Source organism: Stylophora pistillata, chromosome 2, assembly GCF_964205215.1.
Source record: "Stylophora pistillata chromosome 2, jaStyPist1.2, whole genome shotgun sequence".
Classification (NCBI taxonomy): Eukaryota; Metazoa; Cnidaria; class Anthozoa; order Scleractinia; family Pocilloporidae; genus Stylophora; species Stylophora pistillata.
Window position 1 is genome coordinate 18729437 of NC_142520.1, and position 11046 is coordinate 18740482.

The following is an 11046-nucleotide window of genomic DNA, read 5'->3' on the forward strand; positions in this document are numbered from 1 at the left end:
CAATTTCTTTAGAAACTTACTTCTTTGTTCTGACACATGTCAACTATGAGGATTTGAACAAGACTGAACCCCTGTCAGTATAATTTTGACCAAAAACTCTGAATTAGTTTTCAAGAAAAACATGTTTAGCATGCTTTTGAGCTTATTAATTTGACTCCCCCACATTTTCTGATCTGATTTATAACTGTTCACTTCACTTTTTGTCCTTCCGCTCTCCCCTCTTTATAATCTTTAACATAGCTGGGCTTAACCTTATTTCCTTAAACAGTGTATCTTACCCAGAGGCCAACTCTTTTGCAGCACTGAGATGTAGTGTTTCCCTGTGGGTAAGTTCAGTTTTTGTAGCATGGAAGGGAGCAGCATCAGAATGCTTCATATCAAAAAGACAGGTGGATGCCAAGACATGACCCATAACTGTATGTGATGAGTCAAGACAGAGACTACAGATCAATGTGGGAGGTTTCTTGTGCCAAACTAACAATGAAACTAAATATCACTAATTCTAAAAAGTAAATTCACGTAACAAAAGTCTATAAGGAGAATGATAAGTGCCTCTTCTTTGTTGTCTAGTTTGTTGTTTCTAATTTGTTGCAGACTCACTTGGCTGCACCTTTCTTTTCACATAGATTAATGATCTGCTCTGCCCATTAAGGAAAGGAAAATTTCTGCTGACATACAATTTTCAAAGAATTTCCAAGGCTTTGGCTGCACCTCATATAACAACACAGATCAAGACCATGCAAAGCAACAAAACCCTTGAAGGACCTGGTACAGAGTTGGCCAATCCTAACATCCATTTGACTGTGTACTATTTTAATATATGATCTACTCATCATAAAAAATACATATAATTTATCCAGGTTTTGTAACAATTGAACTCACACTTGAAAATGCAGTCTAATCAAACATGAATGAATAGTTTATCATTGCCCATTGAGAAATTGTTTGTTGAAGTGGCTGCTTGAATGCATGCCGACTTTCTTGTTTTGATTTTGCGTGGGAGGTCTTTAAAACATAGAAATTTATTGAGTCTCAAACACTGAATGACATGTGAATGACTATTTCAAATAATAATAATAAAATTGTGCTTGAAAATGAATTTACTAAATTCAGGATCTGCTTGCAACATCCTAGTTATTGAGTTCTGCAGACCACCAACACTGTCATCTTCAAGATGAGCTACAACCTTAAAAACAAAACATCAGCCCAAAAAACTAGATATAGCAGTTGGGAAAACAGAATGAATAATCAATGTAACAAAGTCAACCAATGGTAGATCAGAATAAAAAACTTGGTATCTTTGTTTAGTGGGCATAATGTGACACAATAGCTAACTGCACAGAACATTCATTTTAGTACAAGTACATCTGGGTGGGTAACAAGGTCTACTACAATTATTAACGCAGAACTTTACAACATAGCTGCCTCAATATAAATCTTTACCTGTGTGAGAGAAGCATCAAACATTTTGGCAGCTTCATTACTTGTTCTTGACAGTGGAAGACCTTCTTTCCTCCATGCCTACAAAACATACAGGTTAAACGTCAGCGCACTTGCAGAAAGGTCCTCTGCACAAGTAGCTTATTCTTGATGGGATCACTCAATTATTGGTAGTATTGGTAGGGTCTCTCTACTCTCGATGGTAACCCAGTTCCCATCCCCCTCCTTTCAACCTCAGAGAAAATAAGAGAAACCCTGAGAACAATATTACATGTTAAGTCAATTCTCAATTATTCAGACTTTTTCTCTGGTCCCAATTTTTTTATGAATATTTATTAGTCATGATCAAGATCTGTAGCCACATTCTTTTTAAAATCATGGCATTCTTCTTTAAGACAAATTACTTCAACATTTTAGGCTAATGTAAAAAACATTTTTCATTAATTTTGATTGTTATTTACACATGTGTAGTCAGGTATTCAAGTAGGACAGTGAAGAAGATGTAGACCATAATTATCTTTTACAAAACAATTTGTAAATGTTTTGTTTTAGGATTAAATATCGTTTTCTTACTTTGATCCATTTTTGTTCCTCATCAATATTTATATTCTTAATTATTCAGGCCTTTGATTATCTGGATTATTTCGTCCAGTCCCAACAAGTCTAGTTACTCAAGGTTCAACTGCACTTGTTATTTGTCATTTCCTTATTTATTTATTTACCTCCTTAGTTATTTATTTATTTATTCATCTGTCTATTTATTCATTTATCTTTTACTTATTTATTCACTTTTTATTACTCAATTTACTATTTAAGGTTTTGCTTATTATGCACGTGTAAACTAGTTTAGTGTAAATTTCAAATTAACTTAACAATTTAGTCTTATTACAAATTATGTTAGGATGTTCTTAAATTCAAATTGGATTTGATTATTGTAAATATCGATTTTAGATTCAATTTATACCTCCCAGTATAGTTCTTACTGTTTTAGGAGCACCCCCATTAAAGATTAAAGGTTTAAGACCCCTTCCAGGATCCTACCCTATGTCCTCCTTCACAACCCTTCTACATAAAAGTAACGGCTCCATATTAGAGGCCAACCATTTAACTTTTGAAGGGGGTGGGTGATTTTGAAAAAAAAATTTCCTGCAAGCACTTGTTGGAAGAAAACAATTACATGCAGCCCAAATGTAACAGAAAAAAATGTACCAAAAAATCGGAAAAAAATATCCTGCACAGCAGATTGCTAGAAAAAAGAAAATCTTGATGACCAGAAATCATCCACCCCCACCCTCCTCCTCAAAAGTCAAATGGTTGGTCCCTTAGTGAACTTTCTCAGAAACCCATTTCATGAGCAAAACCATCTCATTGCCAATGACATGCTCAGCTTATCAGGATCCAGTAAAGTACCCTTGGGATTAGGAAAATGTCATCTGCCTCAGCCAATCAGCATTAAGCAAATATTTCTCGATTATTCTACACCTCATCAAACATAGAACTTTAAAATGCTAAATAATGCATGATATTAATCAAAATTATGACTATAATTAACTCCTATCAAATGAACCCTCTGCACATATAGTGTAAGGGGTCAATAAAAACTTATTTCTAATTTGTCACTGTAGAATGTCTCGTGTAAGTCATGTATATTTCATGTTGTCTTACATGATGTAAAGGGTGCACAGAAAAGCAGGTAGGTATATTGGATTATTAAATTCGTTTCGTTGTGGTTGAATCTGTGTCCATAGAGTGATATCTTATTCAAGAACTGTACATGTATAGTCACTATTTTTTTTTCCATCAGTGGCATTTCTCAAACTAAAAGGGCATGGGCATTTGGTGTGTCACACATTTATACCCCATTCGAATCTTTTTTTGCAGGAATGAAGGAAGGGCTGCATTATCATATTTCTAACAAAGACTTATAAGTACAGAAAAAATACTTTAACAAAAGAAACATTAGGAAATTTATACTAAAACCCCCGTGTATCGTTAATTTTTTTTCTGGCTGTCTTACGTGGGCCTATTTAAGGTTGAAACAAAATTGTCAAAATTTTCAACACTTCATACTATAAATTACTTATGACTGAGTTTGGTCGAGCCATAGTTAGTAGAGGGGTACTGGCCAGTCCCCCTCTACTAACTATGGCCGGGCCACACGGACCGGATATCTGGCCTAAGACCCAGGGAGGTTCGTAAGTCATGACCTCGAGCCAAATTATTCCCGTGCGGCGCGATCAAACTCAGTCAATAAGTACACATTACCTCAACATCTCTCCAATGAGTGTGTAGGTATGACATGTTTCTCGCTAGTACGACTGAACGCAAAATCAAATCCGGTCCAGTTGATCAAGGCGATTAAACCCTTCCTTGGCAATAAACCAAAGCCCTACATCTCCAACTGCGTACACAGAGCTGCATTTGAGGATGCTCCAATAAAGATATTCTTGGTGGTTTCCCAAATTTTTGCTAAGAAAGTCTCTTGAATCTTCACAGAGTTTTCGTTTACACGAGTAGGACTATTTTTTGGGGGGATAACTTTCTGAAGGAACTTAGACACCAGGCTCAATTAGGTAACCACGCTTTTTGATGACATGTAATAACTTTTCACTCACCACCCCCGACTGGTTGAACTGTAGTTGGAGGGGGACAGGGAAGGAGACATTTTTGTTGCTTGCGCAGGAAGAAAACAATGGAAAGTTATCTATTACCTTTTTTTTAAATTTTTAAGGGAAAAACAAATGGCAAGCTAACTATTACCTTCTTACCTCATGGTATGACTTGAGTCATGCTATGAGGTATAAGGTTTGGGGACGAAATTCAATAAAAAATCACTCACTCACTCACTCACTCTGTTAGACATTAAACCTGGATTTAAACACTTTTTCTCCCCCTCCCAGACAAGTTTCCCTGTTCAAAGTCACAGTGTACGTACACTTGGCGGGGTGGTACAGAGGTGAGAATATGCTGAACTACTTTGGACAAATTTAAAATGGCGTCCAGTCCCTTGAAGCGTGATAGTTTTATTTTATTCCAAACTTGATCAAAACATACCTTTGTGGAGCAAAAACTGAAAAGGAAATATGCAACAGAATACTCGACTGCAGAAAAATGGGCGCCTGAGTCCTAAAAGTGGCGATAACATGAACGATGCGTGCGTGAAGACCTAAACACCGCGAATATGAAGTGAGCTGAAAGTTTACTGCAAATTGGTTAGCGTGAAATTTCGTAGATTTTATCTTGTTCCACCCACGACCATGAGAACCTCACTATGGGGCCTCTCGAGACTTTTGGGAACAAAGTGATAGTTGGACGGAGGTTTAGTGTTAATTTTGGTAAACCGTGAAGAGCCCCAGCTAAGAGGATATCGTATAGACGACGACCAATCGACTGACGACAAGAAGAAAGCAGTATGTTGAAATGAGCGGTTTATCATCTGGGACAGAAGGTAAGCCCTCTTCCTCTTATTGTATGGCATTAAGTGTAGAACTTGCAACATATAATTATAATAATTTAAAAATTAGTACCCTTTGAGATTTGGCCATCCGTTCGGAACGTGTTCGGAAAATGGCACATGTGAAAGCACATCGTCTTCTAGGTGAGGTGAGTTCTGGTGTTCGCCATATTTTGCATGCGATGACACATACAAGCTGATTTAGTCTGTGCAGAAATGACTTTAGTCAGTCTAACATCAGAACTTGCTATGGAACTGCTGAGTACATTAAGAATGATTTAAATTATACTGAAATTACATAGTATATAGATTTAATGTAAATAATGTGGAAATTACTGTAACAGTTCTTAGCCATCCAGCTCCAAATATTCATGTGGTTGGTATCTATCGGTCAAAAACTGTTAGAATTTCACAGTTGATTGAGGCTCTTACTCATCTCCTTAAGTCAGTATTAACAAAACCCACAATTCCTACTCTATTACTTGGAGATTTCAATATTAACTTGATGCAGGAAACTGTGGAACAAAAAGCTCTCAGAGCATTTCTAATCACAAGCAGAGGCTACACACAGTTGATTAACCAGTATACTACTGACTTCCGTACACAAATAGATCACATTTATACAAATATACCACATGTGCAATCTGCTGGTACACTGGAGTCATACTATAGGTGATCACAAGCCTATATACATTTTTCTTCAACCTGTGTAAATATAATATAGTTTATGTTGATAACTTTGCCTAAACACCTGAACCACAGTGATACAACAATTAATGTAAGACCTATAAGACTAGAACTGAAAAGGTACTTTTTTATAAAGAAAAGGAAAAACAAAAATACTAGATACCATCATACATATTGCTATCATTTGCATAATAAAATACAGAGATTTGAGAAGCAAATTCATACATATGTCTAAGAAAATGCATCTTTGGGTGTAAGGATGGAAAACTACTACAATATTTCCAAAAAACCACTGAAAATGACAAATCCAACCTCAAGCACAAAACAGAACAAGGTAAGTTATTAACTTCCATTTGCAGGCGAGGCATTAGGGAAGAAAAGGGGAGAGTATCCAAAATAATACAACCAGATGATTAAATATGTTAAGTTAAGTTACATTGTAACCCATTATTTTTCTGTGTTATAGACATCTGTATTTCCTACTCTCAACAACTGATGCTCAAGAATGGAAACAGCATCGACTCTGGAGTATCTGCAACCACAATGATTATGCAAGTAATAAAAACAAGATGGTAACAATGCACTTGGTGTCGCTATGTCTATAAATCAGGTTACAGCTGCAATAAACTGAAACACTTCATTAGGAAATGGCAAGGCCACAAGTAATCAAGTGCTTACTTCATGCAAATGTGACAACAACAGATAGCTATACGAATTTTCCTAAAAACACCAAGATACCCAACTGCTAATCTTCTCTGAAGACAAAAAGAAGAAAAGGAACATTGTTGCCCACAACTATATCAATGACTATCTCAACAGCATATAATTACAAAGTTGGAAACTCATTTTACAACTCCAGCTATTACTGTTCAGGTGTACCCACAAAAAAACTTTAGTAGACCTCAACATCTCCTTGGAAATGAATGGGCCTTGGAATATGAATATACATGGTGATTCCATGTTGCGGACATTACATTCAGAGACTTAACATTCTAAACCCCAATTTAAATATCAAAATGTTCAACAATGGTGTTAAAACATATCTAGAAAATACCTTTAGTGTGCCCTTTACACCAAATAAAAAGATGCTTTAGTGAGCTCTCAAGACCTTGAAGGTATGAGTTAACAAAGTGCGTTGCGGACATTTCATTTCAAACAATCACTTTTTAAAGTAACGTTCTTTAAAGAGATTTTTTTTGTGAATCTTTAACCTTGAGCAGAAAATAAGTATGCTTTCAAAACATGGCAATAATTAAATTTTTCACCTATCAAAAGAAAAATCCTTGAAACATCGTTCCAATGATCTACAAACAAAAGTTTTGAGTTGCGGACATTACATTTTTGGGAACATATTTTAATATCGTTTCACTTTCCAAAGAAAGCCAGATGTTACGTCAAGGGCGCCAAAAATTCATACCATGAGGTTGCTCTAAGGAGCCTTTGATTTTGTGTAATTTTCGCGGGAAATAATATTACCTTCTCTCGCTACGCCCCGTACATTTACGAATCTTCTGCCTTTGGCTGAACTTACGCTTTCTTCGTTAATTCTAAACATTACTCATGGTTAAATGGAACCAAAGGGAACTTCAAACCTTGGAAATACTTGCTTTCTGAATAGTGTCTTGGAAGGTCTGCTCTCAGTGACATGTTTTTCCGAAGGGCTCGCTAGAGTGCAGCACAATCGCAAGAAGTGCACCTCATCCAAAAACATAAACTAGTGGCAAGACACAGGCATGCTACCCATGCAGAAGTTATTTTTTTGGATGTGTGGGTTGAAATGGGACGCTTAGTAACTAATTCTGGTGTCAGAATAATTGTTGGTAATAATAAACTGCATTGACACCACGCTTCCAGCAGTACCCTCCACAGCCTTAATTTGAACTCATCACGCAACGCTCTTTCTAACTTTACGGGACGAGACCACATAACGAACTGCTCGTAGGCTATAATAATGCTCACTGCCGCCTCTTCACCAGAGACAAAACCGCAATCATTATTCTGGCCGTAAAGGGCCACAATCAGTCATTCCGTTTAGTTTTTCCGGGCAGAAAGATGCAAAATAGGCGTTACGTTGCACTTTTTAATTGACTTAAAGCAATCTGGTAGACATAGCCTGGGAACGAGGATGAGTTTTGGCATTGAGTGTCAGTCAAGCTTAAAATGCTGGGCCGATAACCAAGCTTGCTACAGTTAAAACTTATCTTTCGAGCGAACTTAAATATATTTATTTAAAGCATAAACCTGGTACTGTAAATCACTTCTATTGTTATCGTACTGATGAAAACAAGAACCCTCGGGAACGGTAAAAGTTCATTGTCGTATATATGTAACCTTTGGCGATTGGATCTATTAATAGATTAATATAGGAGTGTATAGCGGACGAAAGAAATATACTTTTCTGACAAAAAAAAAAACTTTTGGAAATCACTGCCACGTACCTTAGCTTTCAATCAGTCAAAAAACTTGCGGTGCATAAAATGCCTTCAGTGATATATCGTTCTGGGGCAGAAAAAACTTCTGAGGTTTGTTATTAGATGTAAGCAGCAGAAGTCCTTATAAACAAAGTCATCGTGTTCACATTCAAATTTTTATTCAGCGACCCCGCATTTCCTCTAGCAATTTTAGTATTTCCAAATTTAGCTAAATCTCCGTCTCTCTGAGACGGAGATTTAGCTAAAACAGCAACGCCTTCAATTCGAACCAATTCAATTCAATCCGCTGAACCGCAGGTCCGGCCAGAATATAGGCTCCGTGTAGCCTCTTCAACAGATAGTCGCCTCAAAATATTTTTCCATATAATTTTGCAGTGGAAAGCTCTATTTTATCTGCAACATCCTCTGGACAAGGATTTTTTCCGGTCTCCGTTCTTCGAACAAGTGAAAATAGACTGAGCGAAGAAAAAGAGTACCGTTTTTCAAAGCATAACAACGCGTGCTTCATAATTGGTTGTTGCCTACCTGGACTTTGCCCTGTGCGCGCCAATAAACGATTGGTTCATGCTTTAGCGTGCACTATCGAGTTATGGAGCACACGGGAAGTTTGGAGAGCACGAAAGAAGCGTAACAGTTGCCCGTGGCGATAGCCGAGGGCAACTCTAGCTTCTTGAGTGCTCTTTAAACTTCCCACGTGCTCCATAACTCGATAGTGCACCGCTGAAAGCATGAACTAATTGTTTTAGAACATAGCCGCTGGAATTGTGCATCAAATCCGACGCGAAAAACGGACAACAATATCAGTTGAAGCGAATCGTGACGGTGCTGATACCGAGTCTCCTTTTCCTTTGTTTTTCTCTTTTTCTGCCTCATTTAAGAACTCTAGCCCAAGGGAAAAGGTCGAAACATTGACTTCGTTTTCGGACTAGAAGGCCGAGTTTCTGTTTGTACCTATTTTTGTCGCGAAATATATTATTTTCCCCCGCGCTAAAAATGGCCGCTCGCGCGAAAAAAAATTCCTGGCGAAGTCGGATTTGCTGACGCTATCAGCGTGCACTATCAGGATTTTGAGCACGCTTACGAATAATGAATTTGATTGCTCGACTCTGCTAGCTATGTTCTAAATACGTGATAAAGTGCAGGTTGTTTACAGGGAATTGACACGCAATGGGGTAAAGTCATAGGTAGCTAAGAGCGAATTTTATTGGTAGAAAACGTCTGAACACGTGAGAGTTGCGTGGAAAATTGACCCACTATACTATTATGTTCCTTGTCAAATATTTTTCTGTAAAGCAGAGTTATGTCATAAAAGTTACGTTATTTACTGGAAAATGGCATTTCACCTGAGAAAGTCTAGTCCATATTGGCGATTAAAAGGTAAACACGCAATTGTAGCGGGAAAGTGTCGTTTAAACGATATTTAATTCGTGGAGAACTTTTAAAAGCAAAAGAACGGATATTTAACATGGCAGTCGACGCAAAACATAAATATAACTTGGTGGTCTTTTCAACGTTTCCAAAAAGAGCAGTCACGGGGCAAAAAACAAGATCATCAATCCAAATTAATTAACGCAAACATGCACGTTTTAACTTGCAAGTGGTAGAAAAAATTCCCTGACGACCTTTCTAATCCCGACAGATCATAGCGATAGTCCTCACGAAGGACAGCCATTACACTGGGTAGATGTGCTCATAATTCTTGTAGATGTCATACTTACCTTGTTCTTTCAGCGAAATTAAAAATGGAATTCTTGTATAGCAATGAAATATCCCTCAGTCGAGAAAACGAAATAAAGTAAGCGCAGAACTGCGTCAACACTTAGTAAACCTCACCTTTTCTTTAATTACTCTTCGACTTCAAAAGCGCGAAATTACGAGAGCACTAGTTTAACGGCCATCTCGTTATGTCATTCTTAATTCGACTCTGTAAGCGCGGGATTTCAGATGCTCTAGTTAAACGACCATATCATTTTATCATTCTTCGACTCCAGGAAAGCTTGAATGCAGGACCGCTGGTTTAAATGTCCTCTCTTTTAACATTATTTTTCGACATTGGGATCGCGGGAGCAATCCATTCTTAACAGTCAATGGCGGCCGGGTGTTTTGAAGTTGCTCCCATCAACAACTCAAGCAATATTTGATTCAAAATTTTTCTCATATTCCAATCAGTCCCTTTTAGAACGAAGAATAACCATAGTCGTACGTTGATCTCCACTACACTTTCGCAACAAGACTAATACGTTTCCTTGATCCGCGAGCCGCTCTCCCCGAGTCACGCGTTGATTCGCTGAAATTTGAAGACCTGTCAAACCACAAAAAATACTACAGTCTGATTGGTTTGTGATACACCAAAAAATTGCGCCAATCACATTGCTTTGAGATACACCAAAACAAAGATGCGCCAATCAGATTACTTAGAGATACTCCAAATTGCGCTGATCAGGTTACACTACACCAAAATACACCAATCTATACGTTAGTTTTTTTTTCATTTTTTTTAAAGTAACTCAAAAAGGTCACGCAAGCAAACAAAGGCCTGGGCACAAATTCAGTAGGCTTGGCTACTGAGTTGAGCCTGGTTTCTAAAACCTTCAGAAAGTGATCCCAAAAAATTCTCGCGTAGCGATTATACACTGAGCCCGCTATACTTCTGGTCAGAATCGGGAAAAAGTAGCGAAATAATGGCAGAGTAATGCACTACATTCGTCATATTCGTTAGTCAAGTAGTCTGAAATGTTTGATGGCTCGCAATCTGGTTAAGTCTCCCTCGATGTAGCAATTAAGTTGATTCCTCACTAAAGAAAAAATATATATATTAATTATCTTTTTTCAACATTGCTTAAAAGTTCTCCAGCAATGTCGAAAAAATACAGTAAAAAAGATAGATCACCGTGGATGTTTAAACTAATTAATGAACTAGGCTCTAAATTAGTTATCCAGTTAGTAAAATAATTACAAATGTTTTCATTGCTAATTAATTATTTACAATATTTCCTCACAGGCGGCGCGAACAGCGCACAGGCCACAGCAGCC

General features: G+C 37.4%; 1 protein-coding gene, 1 long non-coding RNA gene and 1 other non-coding gene across 6 annotated transcripts in view; 1 reads left to right on the forward strand and 2 right to left on the reverse strand.

Moving 5' to 3' along the window:
• The window catches only part of LOC148737556 (tetratricopeptide repeat protein 38-like), a 15748-nt gene extending 11748 nt beyond the window's left edge, over positions 1 to 4000 (reverse strand). For 3 of the 4 annotated variants that reach the window (XR_015996319.1, XM_088747840.1, XM_088747838.1), the window contains exons 1-4: positions 3706 to 4000; positions 1444 to 1521; positions 1105 to 1186; positions 279 to 474 (exon numbers count right to left, since the gene is read on the reverse strand). Coding sequence is in view for 3 of the 4 variants with exons in the window: in XM_088747840.1 (XP_088603966.1) it covers positions 279 to 474; positions 1105 to 1186; positions 1444 to 1521; positions 3706 to 3741 (392 nt within the window). In the remaining variant the exon portion in view is untranslated. The remainder of the gene's footprint in view (positions 1 to 278; positions 475 to 1104; positions 1187 to 1443; positions 1522 to 3705) is intronic. The other variant, XM_088747839.1, reaches the window with a different exon arrangement.
• LOC111339894 (uncharacterized) overlaps positions 1 to 11046 on the reverse strand; it is a 449109-nt gene that overhangs the window by 183702 nt on the left and 254361 nt on the right. The gene's annotated exons all lie outside the window — the stretch shown is intronic.
• On the forward strand, positions 4412 to 6686 carry LOC148737557 (uncharacterized). Its single transcript, XR_015997436.1, has 2 exons — positions 4412 to 4888; positions 6048 to 6686. It is a non-coding gene; the product is annotated as an uncharacterized LOC148737557 (long non-coding RNA).